This window comes from Muntiacus reevesi, chromosome 1 (assembly GCF_963930625.1).
Source record: "Muntiacus reevesi chromosome 1, mMunRee1.1, whole genome shotgun sequence".
NCBI lineage: Eukaryota > Metazoa > Chordata > Mammalia > Artiodactyla > Cervidae > Muntiacus > Muntiacus reevesi.
In genome coordinates, this window is record NC_089249.1 from 77,113,891 (window position 1) to 77,139,978 (window position 26,088).

The following is a 26,088-nucleotide window of genomic DNA, read 5'->3' on the forward strand; positions in this document are numbered from 1 at the left end:
GAGCCTCACCACTGTCAGTTCTTTGTATCTAGTATGTGCTGACTACATGCATGTGTGTGTGTTAGTCGCTCAATTGTGTCCAACTGTTTGAACCCCATGGACTGTAGCCAGGCTCCTCTGTTCATGACATTTCCCAGTCAAGAATACTGGAGTGGGTAGCTATTCCCTTCTCCAGGGGATCTTTTCCCACCTAGGAATTGAACCCAGGTCTCCTGCATTGCAGGAAGATTTTTTTTACCATCTGAGCCACCAGGGAAGCCTATTTATATGATTAAATTACCCCAAAGTCTAATGGACCAGACTGATCAGCTTCTGCCCTGTGAGCATCTCTCATACTGACCACGGGGCCCCAGGGGGGCAGCCCAGTAGGCAGTGATATGCTCCGCCATTGCTGAGTTGAGGCTTCAAGTTAGCAATCTTATTTTCAATGCTGTTGACTTTCTCCCAGACACTGTATTTGTGTTGCCTGTGTTGTTACTTCTGATGTTTGCTGGGTAAGAAAAAGCCAGAGGTTAGAGATGAGTTCTTAGGGCTGGGCGGGCCAGGCTAGTCTGCTGAAAGCGGGGGAAGGTGGGATTGGATGACTGGGTGGACCTGCGGCTCTCGCTGGCAGCTCCTGAAGCACATTCATGGCCCTAGGAGGACTCTCTTCTACTGCATCTCTTCCCTCTTCCAGGAGCTGGGCCTGGTGGAGCTTCTGGAAAAGGAGGAGGTCCAAGCCGGTGTGGCTGCTGCCAACGTAAAGGGTGATCAAGAACAAGCCAGTAAGTCACCTCCAGACTGAGATCTGGTCTGGCTGTATCCCTGGTTCTTGGAAGAGTATGTAATTCCTTGGCTGACTTCTGTGTAGAGCAGCGCAGACTGCTGCTCCATTTTCCGGCCGCCACCTAGCATGCCCTATTCTTGGCTCCCTAGAGGGATGCTACAGTTAAATTCATTAAGGCCTTGGAGATAATGACAGGCAGTTCTGCACCAGGCTGAACTCCTGGGGCAGGCAGTTTCCTTGTAAGCACTTGCCCTGTATTTTGACCGTTTCAACCTGCTTGGGTTCCTTTGGCTTCCAAAATATAGTGATGCCCCAGATGAGAGAGAAACTCATGATGTAGCTCAGTTTCCCTTAAAAATATGCTATACAAATATAATTCTTTAGTAAAAGAATGTGAGTTAGTGATTGTCTCCCTCCCAGGGGATCAACCTGGAGAGCAAGCGTGAAGAAAAATAGAGCTCCAAGCATCCTGCAGAGGCCTGTGGACAGCATACCTGGCGTGAATGCTTGCCTCTGTCTGGACTTGCTCGGTCACCTTTCACCTTTGTCTGGCAGGCTCTGCAGAGCCCCCAGGTCACTCCTGGCTAGTGGCCTGCCTTATCGCTCAGTTCTTTTCCTCGTGCCAGAGTAATCTGACAAATCTGATCTGATCTTCTTTGTTGACCACCTTCAGACCTTCACGGGTTCTTCCATATTTCTCCAAGACTTGAGTCCCTTTCCCTCCTCCTCCTGGTATGTGAGACCTTCCGAGTATCTCTCCAACCCTTCTCTTCACATCCTACCAGCCCAGCCGAGTGAGACAACTTGTTCTTGCTTGATGGCCCCGGCCCTGCCCACTGCCAGGCCTCTGTTCTCTAGATTACAGTTCCCCCGCATTGTCACTGATGGAAACCAGATGAAAATGTCCTGCAGAACTGCCTCACAGCTTCCTCCTCTGTGAAATCTTCCTCCTCTCTCCCTGAAGTCTCTCCTCCCCTGCACTGCCGGGGTACTAGTGGAGAAGGGAAGTACCTTTCACAGCAATGACAGCAACGCCATGTAGTAATTCTGTATCCTTATTTTTTTCCAGTAGATTTTGTGCTCCTTGATGGCAATGCCCATATCTGCCTGGCATTTTATAAGCCCCAGCATTTGAAAACTAAAACTACATTGATGCACCATGGCCCCTTTGCAGCCCAAATGGCTCTGCCTTGAAGCTAGTTCCCTGTTCCTCTGCACTGTCATCAAGATTCGGTCTCTGGAGCCTCTTGACCAACCTCATCTTAGCTGCGCTCCATAACCTCCTGTCAGTCTTGCGCTCGCCACCTTAGGAACTCACCTCGGCTATGACAGCCGCTCCTTGTTACCTGCTGAGCTACTCAACTTCTAGGCCTGACAAATTGCTTCTTCCAGAACCTCTTCTTAAAGTGACCCAGCCCCTTTTCCTCCTGAACATTTAGAAATACATTTGGAACCTAGCAGAGTTTCAAAGCCATTTCCACTCAGAGATTGCCAGCAGAACCTATTTAGCTAGGAGAGTGGAAATGGCCAGCCTCCACGGCCTTTCTCTCCTCCCCTGCAGTGCTCCGGGCTGTGCAGAGGATCAACAAAGCTATCCGGAGGGGAGTGGCAGCTGACACTGTGAAGGAGCTGATGTGCGCAGAAGCCCAGCTGCCTCCAGTGTACCCCTTTGCCTCGGCTGTGTACCAGCAGGAGCTGGCAATGCTCCGGCAGCAGCAGCAGGGGGTAAGCCCTAGAAATGAGGGTCCAGCTCTCGGGTTCCCAAGCAGCTGGAGGGATCAGAGCAGTCAGTCCAGAGCACCCATGAGGGCACTGTTAAATGCTGGCAAGTGACTAGGGGTGGGAGGTGGGCTACCATCCTTGCCATCCTGAGTATATCATAATAGCAAATATCTTTGAGCAGACGTTGCTTTAAATACTCATTTAATGCTAAAAGAACCCTATAGGATAAGTATTATTTCCATTTTAGAGATGAAGAAGCAGATGCTGAGGTTAAGTAATTTGCCCCAAACAACTATAGTGGGCAGTGCTGGGAGTGCATGCAAAGCCGAGTGTACTTGAAGCCTATGCTTTTTACCACTCTGCTATCCCGCCTCCCCTCGTCCATATGGCTTCTCTGGCAGTGAAGTGATAGGGCCTTCCCAGCCTGCTGGAGAAGTTAGAACACATCTGAGGGTCCAAGCAGAGACTGGGAGGGAGGTGTAGATGATGTGAACGGAAGACAGTTTCACAGGAGAATGGAGGGGGCAGAGCTTGGGGTAAACCTGGGTAGTCTTCTTGGAAGAGAGGAGTCTTAATAGAGAATCCTCCCCACAGCAAGCATTTACAGAGCCTCAAGTCCAGACACAGCACCTGGGAAGGGGATGGTCTCAGTGAATGTGAGGAAGTCTATGACAAGGAAGCAAAAAATAAGTCCTAAGAAGTAAAATACAGCGACAAATGTGGACTTTAGAGCCAGACTGCCTGAGTTAAATTTCAGCTCTGCCACTTCCCAGCTATGTGACCTTGAGCCAACTATTTACCTCCTCTGCCCCTCGATTCATGTATAAAATCGGAACAATAATATGTTTATCTCATAGGCTTGTTGTAAGGATTAAATGAGTTAACATCTGTGCTTAGAAATAAGCCTGGCATGAAAGTTTTAGCCATTATTATTATTATTATTTGCAACATTCTGTTTGTAGAGGACAGGAAGGGTGCTCCAGACAGGGTTGAGCTCAGGGTGAAGACTGGGCAGGAAAGGGGGCCCTTCGGTGTGTGGTATAACACACCTCTCTCGGTGCCCAGGGCTGACTGCATTTCTCACTGTGTGGTGGAGACCAGTAGAACTCACTGGTTGAGTGTGGGCTCTGGTATCTGGCAGTTAGGTTTAACTTATGTTACTTAACTATAGTCTCATCTGTGAAATGGGGATATTAATGGTACTTACCTCTTTGGCTTGTTAGAAAAATTAAGTGATAGTGTGCACAAAGTACTTATACATTGAATATGTCGTAAACATTATTAAGTTTAATTATTAGTGAGTGGATTAGGCTGTAGGGGTTTTGAGATGTAGACTCTGGGATGTGGGAGAGGCTTGGGGGCAGGAGGGCAGCTGGGCCCCCAGCCCTTCACCAGCCCGTGGAGACTCAGCCCTCCCTGTGTTGCAGGAGCTGGCCCAGGAGGAGCTCTTTGTGGCTGTGGAGATGCTCTCAGCCGTGGTCCTGATCAACCGGGCTCTGGAGGCCAAGGATGCTAGCGGCTTCTGGAGCAGTCTGGTGAACCCCGCCACGGGTCTGGCCGAGGTGGACAGGGAGAACGCTCAGCGGTAAGAGAGGTGTAGCCACATACTGAGGGAGGGGATGGGTGATGGAGAGAGTGTAGCCAAGACTCCAAGTTCTTGTGCCCGGAGGCTAGCCTTCTGCATGATGTCCTGTTGCTGGGCCCAGGCCCACTCTCTGGGTCTATTTGCAGTTCCCTGACCTATGTTTCTTCTGGGAGTGGTTGGGTTCACAGTCATTCCTCTTTCCTCCATTTATTTAATCTTTCATTGCTGATGTTTGAGTACCTACTCATGTGCCAGATACTAGGTGCTGGGGACAATAGCGAACAAAACACAGTTCCTGCTGTCATCTGACTTTGTGCCAGCAGAGGAAGAGAGGCAAAAAGCAAATACGTTAAATGATTAGAAGAGCTATGGTGGTAAACGGGCTTCCCTGGTGGCTCAGTCGGTCAAGAATCCTCCTGTAACTGGGGAGGCCTGGGTTTGGTCCCTGGGTGGGGAAGATCCCCTGGAGGAGGGCATGGCAACCCACTCCAATATTTTTGCCTGGAGAATCCCATGGGCAGAGGAGCCTGGAGGGCTGCAGTTCATGGGGTCGCAAAAAGTTGGACGAATGAGCGACTAAGCACAGCATGCATGGTGATAAATAAAACAGGGCAGAGAGGATTAAGGATGTGGACCCGGTAAGGGTGGTTTGTGTCTGCTACGTGGTATGGTTATAGAAGGCCTCTTTGGTAAGAGTGTCATTTTGAGAGAGACCTAAATGGCGTAAGTGATTGCCATGAGCTATCTGTAGCACAGACTCTGAAAAAGAAGTGTCCTTGGTGTGTTCAAAGAACACTGGGAGACCACGAGGTGGAGTGGAAAGAGGGGAAGAGAATAATGGGAGGTGAAGTCTCAGGGACCTGACCATGTGGGCCTCTGGTTTTTACTCCAGATGAGGAGGAAGCCATGGGAGGGATCTGAGTGAGGAGGGAGGTGATGCGATCTGCTTTTAACAGGATCACTCTGGCTGCTGTGCCAAGAATCTCAACTATGGGTTAGAAGGGAAAAAGCAAGGAGACCCGTTAATGTCTATTGGAGTAATCCAGGCAAGAGATGATGGAGGCTTGGCCTAGGGCCATGGCGGTGGAGGTGGTGAAAAGGAGCCATATTTTGGATATATTCTGAAAGCTGAACTGACATGATTTGCTTATGTGGTGGATATGGAGTGTGACAGAGTCAGGTGTGACTTCAAGATTTTTGGTCTGAGAAGTTGGAGTGAATATTTACCAAAATGGAGAAAACTGTGGCAGATGCAGACCAAGTGGGGCAATCAGGAGTTCAGATGTGAACTGCTCAGCTTGAGGTGAGTGTTAGACATTCATGTGGAGATGCTGAGCAGGCAGCTGGCATTTATGAATGGTTGTAGGTGTACTTTGGGGAGTCATTAGCATATGGTGCTTCAAGCCATGAGATTAGGTGAGATCACTTAGAATGTGAGTATGGCGGGAGAAAGGCTTGAAGACTGAGTCTTGGGATGCTCTGTGCTTAGAGGTGAAGGAGGAACTAGCAGAGGAGACTTACAAAGGACAACCTGTGCGGTGAGATGAGAACCAGGAGAATGTGATGTCCTGGAGGTCAAGCGAGAAAAGTCCAGAAGTTTCCCTAATCTCTGGCTGGTGATGTACATGCTCCCCCCTCATCCTCACTCACCTGGCTGCCAGGTACTTTGATGCTCTGGTGAAGCTGCGACAGATACGTGGAGTGGACGGGGCCTTCCTGAGCTGGAATGACCTACAGGCTGCAGTGAGCCAGGTCAACGCCCAGGTCCAGGAAGAGACCGATCGTGAGTGGAGTCCAGCACAGGGGGATGACAGCCCAACTCAGACAGCCCCACCCTTCAGCCATAAGTCTGGGCCCTCTGCCCACCTCACTCTTCCTTTCCCAGAGGTCCTTGCGGTCAGCCTCATCAACGAGGCTCTGGACCAGGACAACCCTGAGAAGACCCTCTCCTCCCTTCTGCTTCCTGCTGCCGGCCTGGATGATATCAGCCTGCCCGTTGCCACTCGGTACCATCTCCTCCTTGTGGCGGCCAAAAGGCGGAAGGCCCAGGTGAGGTTTGGGCTGGCTGGGTTGGTCACCAGCACAGGAAGAATATCCCTTGCCCAGTATGCACCTGGGAAAGCCAGTCTGCTGGACATGGTCCCTTCTGGGGGTGGGGAAGCAGGGGGGTTCTGATCTGGCCTTGGGGAAGAAGGGCAGAGCCCCGGCTGACAGCACAGAGTGACCGGTGGGCACCTTGCATGTGGGAAGGGCACAGGTCTGGGGGGCTGAGAACCCAGGCTGCACTCCCTGCTCTGACGCTTAGTGACCATGTGACTTACAGCAAATCCCCAACGTCCATCTGTAAGATACCACATGCCCTGGTCCTGCCTCCCTACTGGAATGGGGGTGAAAAACCAAATGAGCTGATGGATGCGGCGGGGTTTTGAGCCTGTAATGCCCGGAGTAGGGCGCAGCATAGAGAGTGGCTGAGGGCTACTAGTCCTAAGCCAGACTAGCTGGGTTTGGATCCTGGCATCTGACCCTGCACATGTTACTTACCCTCTCTGGGCCTCAGTTTCCTCACCTACCAGCTTGTGATAATAATAAACTTACCTCAGAGATATAGGGTTTAAGTGCGATAATATGACAGGGACACCAGCTAATGTTGATTGAGTTCTCACCCTGTGCCAAATATTGTCTTATGTGCTTTACAAATGTTAGTTCATAAGTGCTTTAGAACACTGCCTGAAACACCAGTGCTCAATAAAATGTTAGTTCAGAAATTTCATCTATGAATGAGGAGAGTGGGGAGGGAGTAGAGTCTGGGGTTGGGACTAGGTAAATCTAGGGAGGGAACAAGCCTGACAGCGAGGCGTGCACCGGCTCCCTTGACCTGGGTGGCAGAGGAGCATGGGGAGGAATGGGGAGGGGAAGGTGGAGGTCAGGGTCAGGACTGGCCTGAGAAGCTGTGTGTTGAGGCATACGGGAACGGGGAGGAGGAGTGGGAAGAGCCCATCACCCTCCGATGTGGGCTCTCCCTGGACATGGCTGAGGCACAAGGGCAGGAAAGGGAACTATTGACAGCGTGGTGGATGCTGAAGGTTTAAGAGGGTTCTGGGGTGCTGTGGCCCAGCCGAGTTGATGCATGGCCTGAAAGCAGGGTGGGAAAGAACCCTGTGAGCCTGGCAGCAATCCAAGGGAACCACACGGCTGTGCCCATGGTGGGCAGAGGGCACAGAGGCTGCTTATCCCTGTGGCTCCCCAAGTCAGCCCGCAGTTTGGCTCCCCTGGGCACCTGGGCTTGGAAACCTGGGGAGACCAGCCTGAGTTCTCAGTATATCCCACTGTTCTCAATTTGTCAGGTGACAGGGGATCCCGAGGCTGTGCTGTGGCTGGAAGAGATCCGCCAGGAAGTGGTTAGAGCCAACCAGGATACAGATGCAGCCCAGAGAAGTAAATGGGCCGGGGTGGAGGTGGGGGGGCAGTACTGGAGGGGAGAGGGTTTGGGGGAGGTGAGGAAATGTGGGCTCAGTGGGAGCCCAGACAGTCAGGTAGCCTCCCCTGTCACCTCCTTCTCCATTTCAACTGATTTGCGGAGGCAGGCCAGAAAGAGAACAGGAGGGCTGCTGCTTTGACCATAAGATGGATTTCCTAGCAGTCAGCTGGGCAGGAAATCCTCTGGAGTCGAGAGCCCCTGGTCCACCCACTGCCTCCTTCTATGCCTTCCTGTATTCACTTTCCTCCTGCAGGGTGAGCATGTGAAACAGGCGGGGGCCGAAAGTCCATCCCATTTTCTACTGGTAGCTTGAGTTTGGGTTTCAGCAATTAGCTCTGGTTAGAGAATGTTAAGTCTCGAAGTTGGCAAAGAGGGGTTGGCTTTGAGGAAAAGTAAAGGCCAAGTGAGCCTTGTGTGGGATGCTGATGATGTTAGTTCTCAGGGTCTGGAATCCATCTGTGTGTCTGTTAGTGACTGGAAGGCAAGGGCTGCATGAATTCCCCCCACTTCTTAGGCTTTATTCTCCTCCTATGAAACTGTGCTGTGGTGTCTCTGACCATGTCTTGCCCCAGAACTTCTGTACAAGCCTTCCTTTTACCACGCCCTAGTCCAGCCCTGCCTTCCCTGGTGGCTCAGTGGTAAAGAATCTGCCCGTCAATACAGGGGACACAGGCTTGATCCCTGGGTCGGGAAAATCCCCTGGAGGAGGAAGTGGCAACCCACTCTAGTATTCTTACCTAGGAAACTCCATAGACAGGAGCCTGATAGGCTACATTCCATGGGGCTGCAGAAGAGTCAAACACGACTCAGTGACTAAACAACAGCCGGCCCCATGCTGCCTTCTTCCAGGAAGCCTTCCTGGATGGCTCCCTTTCCCTTTAAGCACAACTGCATGCTGCTTCTCATCCGTCCATCCTGGGATGTCCTTGTCCCTTCCATCACACAGCGTGATTTTGAGTCCTCCTTCTCTGGATTCCTTCACAATAGACAGGACAGAGCCTGTGGGAGGGGCTCAAGGGAAAATTGACCACTTCCTCTCTATACCCCTGTTAGTGGCTCTTGGTGTGGCCGCCATCAATCAAGCCATCAAGGAGGGCAAAGCAGCCCAGACAGAACGGGTATTAAGGAACCCTTCCGTGGGCCTCCGAGGAGTGGTTCCCGACTGTGCCGATGGCTACCAGCGGCTCCTAAAAGATGCCATGGCAAAGAAGCAGCGCCCAGGTAGTGGCCTCACCTTGCCTCTCCCCTTCTTGGCCAGCCCCAGTTACCTCTCGTCTCCTCTGAGCCTTCTTTGCCCATTTGGCTTCTGCTTAGGAGATACAGCACTCTGGGTTCAACATGACATGAAGGACGGTACTACCTACTACTTCCACCTGCGGACCTTCCAGGGGACCTGGGAGCAAGCCCCTGGCTGCCGCCTCAACACCTCCCACCTAACTCGGGAGGAGATCCAGGTTGGTGGGGCCCCTGTGAGAGAGAGGGCTCGTGGATGGGAGGTTTCCTGGGGGAGAGGCTCCCACCCACCAGGACACCGCGGGCCCTCTTTTCTTCTACTTCTGCAGTCAGCTGTCACCAAGGTCACCACTGCCCATGACCGCCAGCAGCTCTGGAAGGCCAACGTGGGCTTCATCATCCGGCTCCAGGCCCGCCTCCGTGGCTTCCTGGTCCGGCAGAAGTTTGCTGAACATTCCCACTTTCTGAGGACCTGGCTTCCGGCAGTCGTCAAGATCCAGGTAGCAGACTCTGGCCTTCTGAGGTGTCAGAGCTGGACTTCTCTGAGGTTCAGAGTTTCCTCCTGCTGCTGCTTTGCTGAGTGGAGTTGGGATGGTCTTTTGGCCTCTGTACAGTAGCAGTTAAGGGCATGGATGCTGGAGCCCAGACTACTTGGGTTTGAATCCCCTCTCCACCATGTTAACTAATTACTTACTCTCTCCCAGTTTCCTCATCTGAAAACTAGTCATCTGAAAGTTGTAGCACCGCTCTTCCAGGGTGTTATGAGGTGATATCTAAAAGTACATTTAAACAGTACCTGGCAGATAGGCAAGAACATGGGTAAATGCTAGTTACTGTTGTTATCATCATACCATCCAGAGGGTATGAGAGCTGCTTTTTAGCTTCCCCACAGAGAGAGTGGAACAAGATTTAGCACGACATCAGGGTGTAGACACCAGGAGGACTAGAAAGGAGTAGTGAAGAGGTGGTAGTGGTGATTGTTAAACAGAAAAGGGATGGAATCCCTTAGGGAAAGAACTTCTACCTTTCTCTCCAGCCAACACTTTCCATTTTTATTCTTCCAACCTTTGGGTGGTCCAGTGTAGCCTGAGACTGACCCGTAAGTCACTCAGGCATGAGGCCTTGGGCTGAGGCACTTTCCAAGCCAGGAACAGTGGGAGCTGAGCAAGCAGAGGCCTCTTCAGGCAGACGTGACCTGGAGAGTCTCATGGCAAGGTGGGCTGTGTAAAGACTTTATTTAATGAATACCTCCAAATGCCCAGTATCTGCAAAAGATACCATTTGGCATTGGGCAAGAGCGAGAGATGGTGTGTGAGACACAGATGTGTGCTCACGTCTCTTCCATTGCAAGAACTGGAATACAGTGGGTGTTAGATGTTGTGGTAGTGGGGACACAAAAATAATAGCAGAGAACCCTGAGGGAGCCAGAGGCACAGAGATGGGCAAATGCCCTCAATGATGACATGGGGTATGTGGTCACTGAGAGTGCAGGTGTTAGATCCTGAGGCTACAGTTTGCATTTTGGTCCTATTACTTCTAGGTACCTTACTGAAGCCCTTGCCAGTACCGGTTTCCTTATTCATGGTGATGGTTCTTGCCTCAAGCTGATTGTGAGGGTAAAGCAGGAAAATTACATGTAGCATTTAGTGCAGGGACATGCTCTATTGGTGAAAGCCGTTATGAGATGTTAAATTTGGGGGCATTGATCCCAGAACTCAGAACCTTAACCATCACCATTTAGTGTCTGAATCAATCCTCCTGAACGCAGCCTGGAATTTCACACCAACTAAGGAACAGAGAAGCGACACCAAGAGTGGGAGAGGGGACAGAGTCAGAAGGTGAGTTTGCCACCCATCCTAGGGCTGTGCTGACTCTGGCCTGGGTCTGGGAGGCAGAGAAGGGAGACGGGGCCGGAACCCCAGGCCACCTGCTCTCCAGCGAGGGAGAGTGAGAGTCAGAAATGGAGCAGCCTGGCTCTCCTGAGAGCTCTGACCCTGGCCGGCACCCCAGTCAGGGTCCTGAATTCTCACCAATCCAAATTGGGAGGCCTTCTCTCTTGAAGGAGAAGCTATGTGGGGGTGGGTGGGTGGTAAGAGCAGAGAGGAGACCCCTCCGCCTTTCCCTGTAACAACTAGCAGTATGTCAGGCAGTAGGGGAGTGGGCAGGGAAGGAGTGCTGAGAAAGGACATAGACTTAGGGCTCCCTGGGCTCTAGGCTCCAAAAGGGACAGCTGGTGCCATGGGGCCAAGCTACCTGTTTTATATCCTTTCCCAACAGAAGGATGGTGTAGGTCTTAGGGGGAAAGCCTGGCCAGGAGAGTTGGCTTTAGGAAAGGCTGGGAGAGCAGTTGGCTGAAAGGGGATGCTCTTTTTAAAAATGTTCTGGCTGTGCTGCATGGCATCTGGGATCTTTGTTCCTCTGCCAGGGATTGAACACGTACCCCCTGCACTGGAAGCACAGAGTCTTAACCACTGGACCACCAGGGAAGTCCCTGAAAGTCAATGCACCTGATACATTAAACCATGACATCATCAGCGGCAGAGTGTCCTCTAGGGTCTGAGCGCCCAGGAGAAGTTTAATGTGTGCCCTAAAAGACAGGTATCAGTAGGTAGAGATAGGGCTGGGGTGAGGGCATAGATAGACAAAGGTATGGGGCAGCGGATCGTAAAGCATGTTTAGAAGAAAGTGAAATGTCTGAGGTGGCTAGACTTCTTAAGGAAGCAGGGCCCAACAGACAGTCAGAGAGGAGTGTGGGGTCAGATGGTGGAGATTTCCTGGAAACTCTGGGGCTGTGAGAAGCATGGTCCAAGTAGTGTTTTAGGAAAATTCACGCAAGCTTGGGGTGAAAGGGAAAAGGCTCACAGGAAGGACACCAGAACAGAAGGGAGTCATGAGATTTGTGTCTTAGAGACCAAAGCGAGTGTGATTATTGAGGAGAGGGTCATTGAGACGCCTTTGCAGCAGACTAGTCAGCGAGGAAAGGCCATCAGCCTGACAGCTGAATTCCTGGGGACCTTGGAGGGAAGATTTGCTTAGGCCTGAGGTTCAGAGCTAAGTGGTAGAGTTGTGAAGAGAAGCGTGAGTTATGAGAACACGAATGACCAGCTGCCCAGATGGCCACTGGCAGAGATGGTGGGCACACAGCTCTGTGCCGGCACACACTTTCCAGCCGTGCCACCATGCATGTCTCCAGACTTCGGATTGTGATAGTGTGTGGGTAGGTTTTTTTTAAATGTATTTATTTGGCTGCACTGGATCTTAATTGCAGCACGCAGGATCTTCGCTGTGTCATGCAGGGTCTTTCATTGCCGATCACAGACTCTCTAGGTGTAGCACGAAGGCTTAGTTGCTCCATGGCATGTGAGATGTTAATTCCCTGACCAGGGATCAAACCCACATTCCCTGCATTGCAAGGCAAATTCTTAACTACTGGACCACCAGGGAAGTCCTATGGGCAGTATTTTTATGGGTGGATGAGTATGTTGTAGGGGATATGGTACATGTTGTGGTGAAGTTGGTAAGTGTATGCTTTACTGATATCTTTTAAGCTTGTGTCTTTTAACACTTGTTTCTGTGAGGAGGTGTTGGTTATGAATGTATGTTTGATTGCATAGTGCACACGTCAGAGTTTGTGTGCGCGTGTACGTGTTTGCTGGGTCCAGGGAGGGTAGCAGAGGGCTTGAGTGGCTACATGCAGATATTTAGTCTTCCCCATGAAGTTGGCAGTTCTTTGAGGACAGAGCCAGATTTGCCTCTCCACTCTCCTTTCCTGCCTCCCCACCACTCTTTTCTGGAGAGTCCAGAACGAGGCTTTTCCCACAAGCTTTTCAGGACAATCAGGACCAGCTGGGGTCATCTTTCTCCCCCTTCTGATTGGCAGGCTCATTGGCGTGGTTACAGACAGCGGAAGATTTACCTGGAACGGTTGCAGTATTTAAAAGCGAACACAAATGCTGTAATCAAGGTAGCTCCCGTGATTTGGGTGGGTTCCTGGCTCTCTTAAAGGACCCTCTGAAAACCATTGGTAGTCTTCTCACCTCCCATGAGCTCTGGAGGAGGCTGAACTGGCCTGGGTCTAAGGGCGGGCCCTGAGCCTGGGGCTCTGAGTCAGTCTGTCTCTGCCCACAGATCCAGGCTTGGGCCCGGATGTGGGCAGTTCGGAGGCGATACCGGAAGCGTCTGGGCTACTTCCAGAAGAATGTGAGTGTCATTCTGCTCCCCTTGTCCCCGGACCCCACCTTTGTCCATGAAACCAGGGCAGGGGCCACCAACAGCCCTTTTTCCATCTGCATTCATGACAGGTTAACTCCATCGTGAAGATCCAGGCATTTTTCCGAGCCAGGAAAGCCCGGGATGACTACAGGATGTTAGGTAAAGTGCCTGGTTTCCCTCCTCTGTCTATGCAAGTGACTATCCTTGCGAGCTTCCTGGCTTTCAGCAGTGAACGCGGCGGAAAGCCATACCACCCCTTAAACTGGGGCCTTGGAGAAGTGGTCTGACCTTCCTGAGCCTTTCTCACCAACAGCTAACGCCTACTACCTTGAGCGTGCACCCAAAGGACCCAAAGTGGGCCGAGGAGTGAGGAGGTGTGCTCCTGCCTTTGCCAGTCCCCCAGTTTGCTGGGAGTGGTAGGAGTCCCCTGGGAGTCAGGCAGGTCCAGGTATCCCTCCTGGAGCCACACAGCAGGTTAGGGGAAGGTTCTAGTTGTCTGTGCAGGAATGTGGAACAGGGCTGGTGACAAAAGCCTCCCTACACCACCCCAGCAGCAGATAGCCTCATCACAGGAAAAGCCCTTCGAACCAGCTCCTGTCTGTACCAGGCTTTGATTTTCTTCCTCTTACTATGACACAAGTCAAAAAAGCAAAAAAGAAGAGAGAAGGGGAAAGGGAAGAAAAGGCTCTTCTCCCTATAGCTCCAGCCTTTCCCCACTTTGCCCTTTTCCCTGACCCATGACTCTTCCCCCGTTAGTGGCCCAACCCACAGGAAGGCAGACCTGGAGTCCTTTCTGCAGTCCTGGGGAACTTGAGGGGGTTCCATCTTCCTGCCCCATGGTTCCCAATAGTTGAACATCGCCCTAAAGTCTTACAGAGGTCCTTCAGGGCCCTCTTGGTTCCTGTGTCAAATCCCAGAAACCCAGCCTTGGAAGTCTGCCTCCCTTTGGTGGAGTGGACTAGTGGTCCATCTCCAGGTAGGCCTCCTGCCCTGGGTTTCCTGAAGAGGTAGACCCCTTTCCTTCCCGGGCCCGAGACTATGCTTCTGGACTTCAGGGTTGTGTACACTGTCCAGGAATCGTCTCCTGCACCACCTCAGTCCCTCCTCTCACCTGGCCTGGTGGCAGGGATGCCCGGGCACCTCTCTGACCACAGAAACTCGGCCCATTGGCTTCTGGGCAACTAGCTGCTTTTCCCTCCTTACCTCTCCCCAGCTTGGCCATTTCTGTTTTCTCTCTTGCTGTTGCATGAACACCAGTGCCCTGGAGGCATCCTTTATCTTCTTTTTCTTCTTTAGTTTATAGTTTTTCTGGAAGAACTTGTTTCCACACCCCACCCCCCCCACTCCACATAGGGAGCTGCCACTTACTAGTCATGTGGCCCTAGGCAAGTTACTGAACTTCTTTATTGCCTCTACTTTCTCACTTATAAAATGGAGATAAGGATCAGGTCGAGTTGTTGTGAGGATCAAATGAGTTAAGTGCTGTATCTCATTGAATTTAAGATGCCATCAGTTGTCTTTGGTTCCACTACTCTTCACTCCTCAAAGATCTGTCCTTCATGCAGTAGCCAGATTAGTTTATTAAACCTTGTGATCTTATCACTCTCCTTCTTAAAACATGTCAGGATGCCTCACTGCCCTGGGGATAAAGTCCAGCCTCCTAAGTGCAGCTTCCGAAACTCTCTGACCCAGCCTCTCCTGCACCTCTGGCCTCACTGACCCCCGCCCTGCCCCTCACCCCCTGCACCCTCCACTCCATGCTCCAGACATGGCCTTTGGTGGCATGCTTTTGCTTTCCCAAAGGTCCCCACGCTTGCCCCTCTCAGAGCACTAAACCACACTGTAGTGAGTTGTTTAATTGTCTGCTTCCTTCACTGAATAGCCTTTAAGGACCAGGCCTAGTTTTGTTCATCTTCTACATCTCACTCTTTTATTTCTTACTAGCTGTGTGGCCTAGGGCAAGTTACTTACTCTCTCTGTGCCTGAGGGACCCCATCAGTAAGTTACAGTGTATAAAGTATGTAAAGCACTTAGAGCAGTTTCTGTTCCATAGTGAAAATCGTATGTCTTCAGTCAGTTCAGTTCAGTCACTCAGTCATGTCCAACTCTGCAACTCCCATGGACTGCAGGCCTCCCAGTCTATTACCAACTCCCAGAATTTACTCAAACTCATGTCCATTGAGTTGGTGATGCCATCCAATTACCTCATCCTCTGTTGTCCCCTTCTCCTCCTGCCTTCAGTCTTTCCCAGCATCAGGATCTCTTCCAATGAGTCATTTCTTTTTATCATGGGGCCAAAGTATTGGAGTTTCAACTTCAGCGTCAGTCCTTTCAATAAATATTCAGGATATTTGTTGTTATTCCCTGTAGCTTAGCCCTGAGACTCTTCTTTGCTCAAATGCTCATTCCAAAAGAGATTCAAGGAGAATTCCATCTAGCTCTGATATCCCTATATTGTAAAACCCATTGTTGCATGAAGGTCAGGCAGGGCTGCATGGAGGCTGATAGGTGGAAGTAAACTCAGGATGAAGGATGAGTAAGTCGACCTGGCATGAGTAGGGAATGAATCAGAATAGGGGGGCCCGAACTGAACTGAACTGAACTGAGGGGATCATCAGAGGCTGCTAGGGCTCTGACTTCGGGGTGAGATGGCGCTGAGATAGGCCCAGGTTGGGCGGGGGAGCCCAGGCAGAGGAACGCAGCTTTTGTGTCCCCCCTGGTTATAAGACAAGGAGTTCAGAGACAGGACTGGCTGGGAGGCTGCCCACTGCCCTCCAACTGCAGGCAGAACTATTAGAAAAGAACTGCAGTTGGTACCTGCTAACTTCAAGCAGCATAGACACTGAGGGTGGGGCTGCTGGGGAAGAGGGCAGCGAGGAAGTGTCTGGTGAGGACATGTCTAATCCTGACACTGCTTCTCTTGCTGCCAGTCCACACACCCCATCCCCCACTCAGTGTGGTACGCAGATTTGCCCACCTCTTGAATCAAAGCCAGGAGGATTTCTTGGCTGAGGCAGAGCTGCTGAAGCTCCAGGAAGAGGTGGTCAGGAAGATCCGGTCCAATCAGCAGCTGGAACAGGACCTCAATTTCATGGATATTAAGATTGGCCTGCTGGTGAAGAATCGAATCACCCTGCAGGTGAGGGGCCCACCTGAAATCTAGCTAGCGGTCTCTGGAGAGCTGATGCTGGCCATTCTCTGGTTGTTAATCAGATATTTTCTGAATGTCTAGATTTTATCATCTGGCTCAGATCCTTGTTCCAGCGGTCCTCTGCCCTTCTAGTCATTTGTTGGGGGCACATGATATATTGGAAAGAGCACTGGACATAAAATTGTAATGCCTGGCTCTACTGACTCCTCGTGATGGGACTGGAGGCTGGTTGTTTAACCTCTTGGTCTGTTTCCTCATTAGTAAAGTGGGAATAATGAGAGTGCTCACCAGGGCAAATGTAAAAATAGATATGAAAGCTCCTTAACCTGTCAGTTACCATACATATATGCTGTGATGAGGTAGAAGTGATGCAGCAATATCTCCACCTCAACTGTACAACAGGCTAATGAGAAGTAAGAGCAGGACTGAATAGACCTGGCGCCTCAGTCCTGCAACCCATGTCTCTTTGGAGACTCACCTGGTGAGAGCAGAGATGCCAGGTGGAGTCTCAGGACAGTAGGAGGCCCATCCTCATCCGAGAACCGTTTATCTCCTCTGGCTCATGCCTTGAATACATTGAACAGCAGAAAGCCCAGGCTCTTCAAAGCACTGACTCTAGACCATATGTTCTGTGTTCTGTGCTGGCCTGGATGGGTTGCATCACCTGCTCCCCCGCCCTGGCAGGAAGTGGTCTCCCACTGCAAGAAGCTGACCAAGAAGAATAAGGAACAGCTGTCGGATATGATGGTTCTGGATAAGCAGAAGGGATTAAAGTCGCTAAGCAAAGAGAAACGGCAGAAGCTAGAAGCTTACCAACACCTCTTCTACCTGCTCCAGGTGAGCAGAGGGCTTTGAGAGGAGACATCTGTATTCTCTCCTGAGGCCCTGGGACCTGAGGCCTTCATGTCTAAGCCCTCGCCTGCATATCAGGAGTCCTTTCCTGCCATCCTAATATTCTGTACCCAGGGAAAGAGACTGCCTCCTTTCATTTGTCTGTAATGTTCCTAGTACCCTTGAGAAAATGTAGCAGTGCTCTCTATTCCTCGTTCCAGTCAGCAAAGCCTTTCTTTATCTGGTCACTAGTCCTTGAGGTACATTATCAGCCATTCCTATCTCCCCATTGCTTTCAGACTCAACCCATCTACCTGGCCAAGCTGATCTTTCAGATGCCTCAGAACAAAACCACCAAATTCATGGAGTCAGTGATTTTCAGTCTGTACAACTATGCCTCCAACAGCCGAGAGGCCTATCTCCTGCTCCAGCTGTTCAAGGCAGCACTCCAAGAGGAAATCAAGTAGGTTTTCCGGAAGCAAAAAAAATGGGAAGAGAAGGGGTTAAGAGATGTCACTGTTGGCTCCTTTACAAGGTGACAGTTTATTGAGGTTTGAAGGTAGAAATGGACTCAGAAGACCTCTTTTCTCTGCCTCCCATGGAGGCAAGGCATATCTTGGGACAGCCCGGGGGGAGGACATGTGCTGACATGTTAACATCACAGCTGAGACAGAGGTAACAGCACTGTCCATAAAAAGAGGGATGCCAACACAAGCTTTAAATAAAATCTCAAAAGGAAAAGCAGCTCTTCTATAACCAAGGCAGGAGACCAGCTTCAATGACCTTTTAATCCACAGGTCAAAGGTGGAGCAGCCCCAGGATATGGTGACAGGCAACCCAACTGTGGTGAGGCTGGTGGTGAGATTCTATCGGAACGGACGGGGGCAGAGTGCCCTGCGGGAGATCCTGGGCAAGGTGATCCAGGACGTGCTGGAGGACAAGATGCTCAGCGTCCACACAGACCCTGTCCACATATACAAGAGCTGGATCAACCAGACTGAGGCCCAGACAGGGCAACGCAGGTGGGCAGATGGGCAGAGGGAGAGCTGTCTTTGATCAGCTTGGTCTTGGGCCTCACTGGGGAAGCTTGAGTGTGCTTTGAAGGTGGCATATAAATGAGCTTGCTGATTTATGTAAATATGACACCAGCCCTATAGGATGAAATAAGGTAGCCTTTTAGACCCCCTCTGGTAATTAACATGGAACTGATGTAAATGACACTGGACCTGGTGCGCTTAACATGAAGTAAGCCCAGATGAATATGCAAATGTGTATAATTGCTATGTCAGTGCTTGCAAATGATTTGTCAGATATACTGGGAGGATAGGACTCCTTATTGATAGGCGTATAACTGAATATTCAGATTTATAGATGAATAGGCAAATGAGGTAGTGGAAGAAATAAATTGGCCTTCAGATTGGAGGCATTAACTGAGGTGCATAGGACCTAGGGAGATGGAGCCACGGAGGAGAGTAGGCAGTGCTAGTGGCTTCTCTGGATGGCACACAGGCATATGGGGTGGGGGGGTACTGCAAGGCCCTGGCCCAACCTTCACCATCCCCACAACTACCAGAGTTGTGCAGGGCAGCCCTGGTCTCCTCTGGTTCCCCTTGGGATCTTTCTACAGACCCCAGGCCCTCTATTTCCTCCTACACTCTTCCACCTCCCCATAGGTGCTTCATCTCTTCTTCCACCCACATCACTCTAGTCCTCTCTTAGTCCTTTCTCTTATTCTGGCCTAAACCCTGGGCTGCCCTCAGCAAGGACGTATGAGATCTTGTTGTGAGATGAGTTTAAGGGGTGGAGCCTCGGGAAGGGGAGAGCTTGGGAGGGGTTTCTGGCTGATAGCTTGTCTCTCTCTGCCCACAGCCACCTCCCCTATGATGTCACCCCAGAGCAGGCCTTGAGCCACCCTGAGGTCCAAAGACGACTGGACATCTCCCTCCGCAACCTCCTCACCGTGACTGATAAGTTTCTTGCAGCCATCATCTCATCTGTGGACCAAATTCCGTATGTGCAACAGCCTAGACATGGCTCTCTGGAGGGCTTGGGCATGGTGGGGAGAGCAGAGCAGTCCTGAAGGATGGCAGGCAGGAAGGGAGACTGGGCTGGGGGTGCTCGAGGGTTTCCAGGAGGTGGGCGGAGAAGGCTCGAAGCCCGCACTAGAGGCTTGTCCTGGATTATAGCACACATGGATCTAGTGGGCAGTCAAGACATCCCTGGGCCAGAGAAGGAACCTCAGGTGACTATGGGGACATGTGACTGTCTGAACGTGAGTGGTGGAAAATATAAAAGTCTTCAGTCTGTAGAGTCAAAAATAAGAAAACTTCACACTAGTAAAGCACTTTATAAAAGTCCTTTCCTTTCTTAAAATTTAGTCAATAGTTATTTTCTGAAAAGCAAATGATTGAAAATGTTGACAAGGTGGGTCTCCTCTAGATCTTCACTCAGCCAACCAACCTTTCTGGTACTCACTGGTGCCTGGGGCAAGGTGGGGATGCGGGAGAGGGGAGCCCACAGAGCTCATGTCCCTGCTCCCCAGACCTGGAAGACTGGAGTAAGGGTTTACAATTAGGATTCAGAGAAGATTGTCCTAGGACTGATAAAGGAAAGCACACAGTGAGCTGTAAACTTCTCTCCCTGGCACCCCAGGAGGAGGCAATAGCTTTGTAAAGTATTTAATTAGATTTGTACGTGGCACATCCATAATAGGAATAATAATAATAAGGTCCCAGGGTCTCCCACCTTGCAGGCAGATTCTTTACCGTCTGAGCCACCAGGGAAGCCATTTGAATTGCACTCTACCATTACTGTCACAAAAATAATTTTACTTGAGCCTCACGAAAGCCCTAGGAGATAGAGAGGGTAAGAATGAACAGTCCCATTTTCCAGACCAGGGAATAAACTTGTAAGGGGAGCACAGTAGCCTGAGCTGACATCTCTGGTTAGTGGTGGAGTCAGGACCAGATGCTTCTACTCCGGTTCATTGTCCTCCTGGGCCTGCCTCTAGCCCAGACCAGGCCCTCACCAATGCTCTGTGATAACAGAGCCTCTCGGGCTGTCCTGGGGTGGGGTTCTGGCTGTAGGTGTCAGACACCTAACCTACAGGCTCAAGCTGCTTCTGCGGGGAAGGTAGGATGGACACTGGGATCTGGGGTGTCCCCAGGGGAGACTAAAGGGGGCCAAAGAAGAGGCTCTGGGGACAGGCTAGAGGCTCCGTGAGAGCTGGCTGGGCCCTGGTCCTGGGTGCTGACACAAGGGTATGAGGGAGGGACAAGGGGCCAGAGATGTTTGGAGGAAGCAGCAGGGAGCTGGCTGTGGGAAGTGGAGAGCCAGCTCTGGTGTGGCTATGCCCAGGGAAGGAGAGGCGGGCACTCAGGCCCTCACGCTGGGGTGGGGTTAGGGCCATAGTGCACCTATTGCTTGGCCCCAGGTACGGGATGCGCTACGTGGCCAAGGTCCTGAAGACAACTCTGGCAGAGAAGTTCCCCGACGCCACAGAGAACGAGATCCATAAGGCAAGTGTTGTTGCCCATCCCCACCTTGAGAGCTCTGCTTTGCCCTGATGTTGGCTGTGAATCCCCAGAATGAGACCAAAGGACCAAAAAAAACCCCTATGCTATAAAAAGCCAAGAAGGCGAATATTCTCCACCCTGTCAGTCAAGCCTGGCTCACCAACAGGGCTCAGGTGGCAGACGGGAAGGCGTTCAGGACAGGGGTTAACAGCAGACAACCCTGGGCCTGTCAGAGCGGGTTCCAGTCCCAGCTGTGGCGAACGTTTGCTGCGTGACCCTGAGCAAGTTGCTGGGCTGCTCTGGGTCTGTTTTCTATACGATGATGGGATTGACCCAGTGGGTCCTTCCAACCTGCTGAGCTGGGAGAGCGGGGCCGGGGCTATGGAGGTGGACCACGGGTGCTTCTACGACTGTCTCCTCTCCCCTCAGGTGGTGGGGAACCTCCTATACTACCGCTTCCTGAACCCGGCTGTCGTGGCCCCCGACGCCTTTGACATTGTGGCCATGGCAGCGGGCGGCGCGCTGGCGGCCCCCCAGCGCCACGCCCTGGGGGCTGTGGCTCAGGTCCTGCAGCATGCTGCGGCCGGCAAGGCCTTCTCCAGGGAGAGCCAGCACCTGCGCGTCTTGAATGACTATCTGGAAGAGACGCACCTCAAGTTCAGGTCTTGGTCCCGGCTTCCTGTTCCGTTCCGTTTCCTTCTTCTCCTCCTCTTCCTATCTTCTTTTCACAAATCACTTCCTTTCACGCACAACTCACTTTCTCAAATCTGTGAGGAGCGGAGGGACAGAGGATAGTTAGTGGGCTGGAGGATAGACTGTTGGAAGGATTCCCAGTGAAAAGAAAAGAGGGCTATTGAAGGAAGCTGATTTGAGGGGGCCACTTGGGAGAGGTGAGGCAGTGGATAGGGGGCAGAGTTGACCTGAGCAGTCACTGGCAAGGTGGGAGAAAGGCTGATGGGCACAGAACATGAGGGGGGTGCCGGACCGCCCCACCCTCTCACATGCTTTTCCTCTGGAGCTAGGAGGTTCATCTGCCGAGCCTGCCAGGTGCTAGAGCCAGAGGAGCGTTTTGCAGTGGATGAGTACTCGGACATGGTGGCTGTGGCCAAACCCATGGTATACATCACCATGGGGGAGCTCGTCAACACGCACAGGGTGAGGGCCTGTGCAAGCTCGGGGCAATGGGTGGGTGGGCTGGCCCTGGAAGGAGGGCCTGGCTCAAACTCTGAGTCTCCTTTACTCCCTCCATCTGGTAGCTGCTGCTGGAACACCAGGACTGGATCGCCCCTGATCACCGAGACCCCCTGCACGAGCTCCTGGAAGACCTTGGGGAGCTGCCCACTGTCCCTGACCTCATCGGTGCGTGCCACCCTTGACACTGGGGCGGGCGGGCGGGTGAGCAGGGCCTTGGAAGATGCCCTCACGAGTTTTTGTTCAGTCTGGGATGTGTGGCAGGAGGCTGGCTATACATTCCCTCTCTCCCTCTGGTCCTGAGATTGACGCAGACTGACGGACCCTGTGCCGTCACATAAATGTGATGTCAAGTCACGTGAGGTAGGACAGAGGGACAATGGCCTATTTTGGGTCCCAAAATGTGTCTCTGATAGGGTAGATTTCAGGAACTGTGAAATGGAAGGAAGTTGGCTTCCAGAGGCAGAAGGGCAGGGCAGGTGGGGACAGATAGAGGAAAGCCAGGAGGCGCTCCCGGCCTGGAGAGGCACAGCACCAAGGACACAAGGGGGAGCTCCGTGGGTGTCAGCCCTTCTGTTGGTGCTCGGGGCTTGAGGGTTCAGCGTGGTCAGAGGGACAGTGGGAAGTCTTCCTGGAAGAGGGGCATGTGGAGCAGCATGGCCCCATCTGTGCGTGTTCTAGTCTCTCCTTCCTCACCTGCCTCAGGGGAGAATGTGGCTACGGATGGGAACGTGGATCTGAGCAAGCTAGAAGTGTCCCTGACTCTCACCAACAAGTTTGAAGGACTGGAGACAGACGGTGACGACACCAACACCCAGAGCCTGCTTCTGAGGTGGGAGCACAGCCTTGGCCCCCTGGGACTCCCCGGGCCAGCGAGCTGGCTGCTCTGGAGTGGCCATCCCGCCTTCTTCCCGGACTCTCTTACCCTCCAGAAAGTTCTCCCCAAAGCCTAACTGGCCTTCCCCTTCCTGCAGCCTCAGCTGTTTTCCTTCCGGCGGCCTCAGCTTTTGGCTCCGTGTTGTGGCTGAAGGCAAAGGACTCGTTAGGACATTGGCAGCATGGTTGTTTGCGTGTTGTTGTGCTGTCTACCAAATGCTTGCCTTTTTTTATTGTTGGTTTATTTATCTGGCTGTGCCAGATCTTAGTTGCACCATGCGAAATCTTTGTGGCATGTGGGATCTTTAGTTGTGGCATGCGAGATCTAGTTTCCTGACCAGGGATTGAACCTGGTTCCCCTGCATGTGGAACACAGATGGTCCATGTGGAACACTGGACCATCAGGGAAGTCCCCCAAATGCTTTCTTACACTTCATTTAACATAAGGGACAAACAGTGAGGTAGATGATGGTTTCCCTGCCTTCCAGTGGGGGAAAGAAGCTCAAGCTAAGTGACTTACCTTAAGTCTCACAGCCAGGAGGTGAAGGAACTTGTATTTTAATCAATCCCCTGGACTTGTGAACCATGGTCAGGATATGGGTGTGGAACTATTCAACCCCATGTCTGCAAATGTGAGGAAGGACCCCAGGTAGACCCGGGCTGGTCATCTAGACAAAAGAGGAGCTAGGTCACCACTTGGACCCCCCTGCCAACAAGACAGCCTCTCCACACATCCATTCACGGAATAAACCAATGAGTTGGGTGTTCAGCTCTGTCTTGCCACGGAAGGCCTTACAGCAGGGCCAGGCTAGAGGTGAACACACGTCAGAGGGCACCAAGAGGGAGGTGGGTGTCAGGTGCATGAGAACTCAGAGGGACATCTGGATAGGAAAATGTTTCACAGAGGAAGAACTGCATCCTTCAACCAAAGGACTCACAAGAAGGTCATTTGTGGGAGGCGTTGTAGGCAGAGGACACAGAGGCATAAGAGAGTACAGTGTGTTCAGACGTGGTAGTTCGGTGTCACAGGCCATCGGTCCACCCGGGTCTTCCTCCTGGTTACGTTCTCTTCATAACACCTCCCCACTTTGCTCTCTTTCCTTACCTCCAGCCATGCCGGGCAGCCATCATACAGGGCAGGGCTACTTACTTGCAGCTCCGTCGCCAGCCCCAGTCCAGACCCTGCCCCATCCCTCACCTCTCCCCCATCACTCCCCTCCTTCCGCAGCACCAAGCAGATGCTGGCTGACATCATGCAGTTCCACCCAGGAGACTCCCTCCAGGAGATCCTATCCCTCTCGGCTTCCAGGGAGGAGGTGAGTGGCATGTTGGCTCCCAGGTCCTGTTTCATCCACCCCCCCCTCCATCATGGCTGGTTCCTTTCCCAGGGCCTTGCCCACAGTTGGCCTCAAGCAGACACCTTGCTCACCAGTCATGCGGGCTCTGGGGAGCTGAGGCCTCTGCCCTTAACCCCCAGAGACCCTCAGGCTGCAGAGTCCCAAGACTGCACCTCTTCCCTACTCCCCACTGAAACAAGAGTGAGCCCTGCAGGAAAACCAATCCTGCTGCAGCCCTGCTGTCAGTGGTCGGAGGGGTCGGGGGTACAGAGAGGCAGACTGGGCAGACTCCCTTGAAGAGCACCAAGGAGCTGGCACTCAGCATAGGGAATGGGCCGCTTGAGGGCCTGAAGGTAGGAGAAGGTGACTAAGTGTGGGAGGCCAGGGGCAAATTGGACCAGCTGGATTACAGGCTCAGCCAGGGTCTTCCCAGAGCACAGGTGTGGAGAGCCAGTAGAGGCCTGTCCCAAAACCATGAGACAGAAGGAGGGAGATACCCCCAGGTCCCCTGAGCCATCACAAATCTCCACCGTTGGGAAGTCGCAGCCAGCGTCCACTGGACTCCTTTATGCCGTCCTCCTGCTGGGTCTCCCTGGGCCACTCGTCCTCTGTGCTGACCCGCGGGGCCCTTCAGTGTCTATGAAGTTTTACACTTTGATGTTCACCACCCACCCCACCCCTGGGCTGGGGACCCATGGGTGGGGCAGAATGTCAGCACCCGCTAGATCCCTCCAGCCTCTCTGCCCCCCAGGAAGCAGCCCACAAGCGGCTGATGTGCCAACGCCAGGCCTGTGAAGCCCAGACCCCGGAGCCGCTGCGACGACACCGCTCGCTGACGGCCCACTCCCTCCTGCCGCTGGCAGAGAAGCAGCGGCGTGTCCTGCGGAACCTGCGCCGACTCGAGGGCCTGGGGTTGGTCAGTGCCAGGGACGGCTACCAGGGGCTGGTGGACGAACTGGCCAAGGTAACGGTCTGGAGGGAGGGAGAGAGTGTGTGTGTGTGTGTGTGTGTGCGCGTGCACATGTTCATAGTGTTGACACTTCAAGGGCAGGCCTCTCCCTGGGAAGTGTTCACCCAAAATTGTCACCAGCCAGGGGAAGGCCAAGTGACTTCCAACGGCCTTTTTGAAGGAAAGGTCTCAAAATTAGTCAGGGAAGGGAGTATTCTTAGAACGCTCTTTTACTAAAAAGCAAGCTTTGGAACTGTTACTCCTCAGTAGGAGGGAGACCCTGAAACATCCTTTGAGGGTTTGGGGTGGGATCCTTGAGATTGTTCTCCTCCTAGAGAAAACTGCCTTGAAGTCTTCCTCTTCCTGCTTGTCCTGAAGATCCTCACAGTAAGTTGTTCTTGGGCCTGAGTCAGGCCTTGAGGCTCTCCTGCCAGGAAGGGTCGACTCACCCCTCCCTTGGTCCCCCACCCCCAGGACATCCGCAACCAGCGCAAGCGTCGGCAACGGAGGAAAGCAGAGCTGCTGAAGCTCCAGGCCACACTCCAGGGCCTGAGCATGAAGACCACCTTTTATGAGGAGCAGGGCGACTACTACAGTCAGTACATCCGGGCCTGCCTAGACCACCTGGCCCCCAGCTCCAAGTAGGTGCTCCCTTCCTGCACTCTGAAGGTGACCTGTGACCTCTCATCCCACCCATGTTGACCTTTGCCCCACTGTTTACCAGCTTTGGAAAGGACATCTCCCCCCAGCACAGCGTGGTCCCTTCCTGACAGTCTTTGAGTCTCCCTCGTAGAGTCTTGGGCTCAAGTGTCTTCCACCAGTGAGGAGTCTTCCTCAGGCTCTGATTGCTTCTACCAGCCACCGAGAGAATTAGTGTCTTTGGTGCTTTGGTGTTGAAGAGTTTGTTAAATGAACTGTCTGGGCCTTTTCTTCATCAGGAGTTCTGGGAAAGGGAAGAAGCAGGTATCTCTCCACTACACAGCTGCCCAGCTCCTAGAGAAGGGTGTCTTGGTGGAAATTGAAGATCTTCCCACCTCTCAGTATGTGTCTTTGGAGGGCAGAATGTCAGACCCTAACCTGGGAGGCAGAGGGGGATCTCTGGGCTGGGAGGATGGGAGGGAAGGAGAAGCATGGTCCCTGTCCTGAAAGAGTTATTAGGACAGAGAGCGGAGGGCAGTGGGCGTGGTCTGGCACAGTGCTAGACGCCCCAAGGCACAGGATGCTGGGAAAGCATCCTGGAAG

At 52.4% G+C, this 26,088-nt stretch overlaps 1 protein-coding gene across 5 annotated transcripts in view; it reads left to right on the forward strand.

Moving 5' to 3' along the window:
• IQGAP3 (IQ motif containing GTPase activating protein 3) overlaps positions 1-26,088 on the forward strand; it is a 39,293-nt gene that overhangs the window by 11,099 nt on the left and 2,106 nt on the right. For 2 of the 5 annotated variants that reach the window (XM_065902176.1, XM_065902185.1), the window contains exons 11-36: positions 614-764; positions 2,328-2,491; positions 3,916-4,073; positions 5,735-5,856; positions 5,959-6,122; positions 7,418-7,508; positions 8,605-8,772; positions 8,866-9,005; positions 9,114-9,284; positions 12,665-12,748; positions 12,913-12,984; positions 13,086-13,155; positions 15,927-16,135; positions 16,832-16,984; positions 17,278-17,441; positions 17,776-18,000; positions 18,848-18,988; positions 20,412-20,496; positions 20,923-21,155; positions 21,516-21,648; positions 21,750-21,852; positions 22,390-22,516; positions 23,789-23,876; positions 24,649-24,861; positions 25,321-25,487; positions 25,785-25,886. In XM_065902176.1, coding sequence (XP_065758248.1) covers positions 614-764; positions 2,328-2,491; positions 3,916-4,073; positions 5,735-5,856; positions 5,959-6,122; positions 7,418-7,508; positions 8,605-8,772; positions 8,866-9,005; positions 9,114-9,284; positions 12,665-12,748; positions 12,913-12,984; positions 13,086-13,155; positions 15,927-16,135; positions 16,832-16,984; positions 17,278-17,441; positions 17,776-18,000; positions 18,848-18,988; positions 20,412-20,496; positions 20,923-21,155; positions 21,516-21,648; positions 21,750-21,852; positions 22,390-22,516; positions 23,789-23,876; positions 24,649-24,861; positions 25,321-25,487; positions 25,785-25,886 — 3,698 coding nt within the window. The remainder of the gene's footprint in view (positions 1-613; positions 765-2,327; positions 2,492-3,915; positions 4,074-5,734; positions 5,857-5,958; positions 6,123-7,417; positions 7,509-8,604; positions 8,773-8,865; positions 9,006-9,113; positions 9,285-12,664; positions 12,749-12,912; positions 12,985-13,085; positions 13,156-15,926; positions 16,136-16,831; positions 16,985-17,277; positions 17,442-17,775; positions 18,001-18,847; positions 18,989-20,411; positions 20,497-20,922; positions 21,156-21,515; positions 21,649-21,749; positions 21,853-22,389; positions 22,517-23,788; positions 23,877-24,648; positions 24,862-25,320; positions 25,488-25,784; positions 25,887-26,088) is intronic. The other 3 variants (XM_065902196.1, XM_065902202.1, XM_065902208.1) reach the window with 2 other exon arrangements.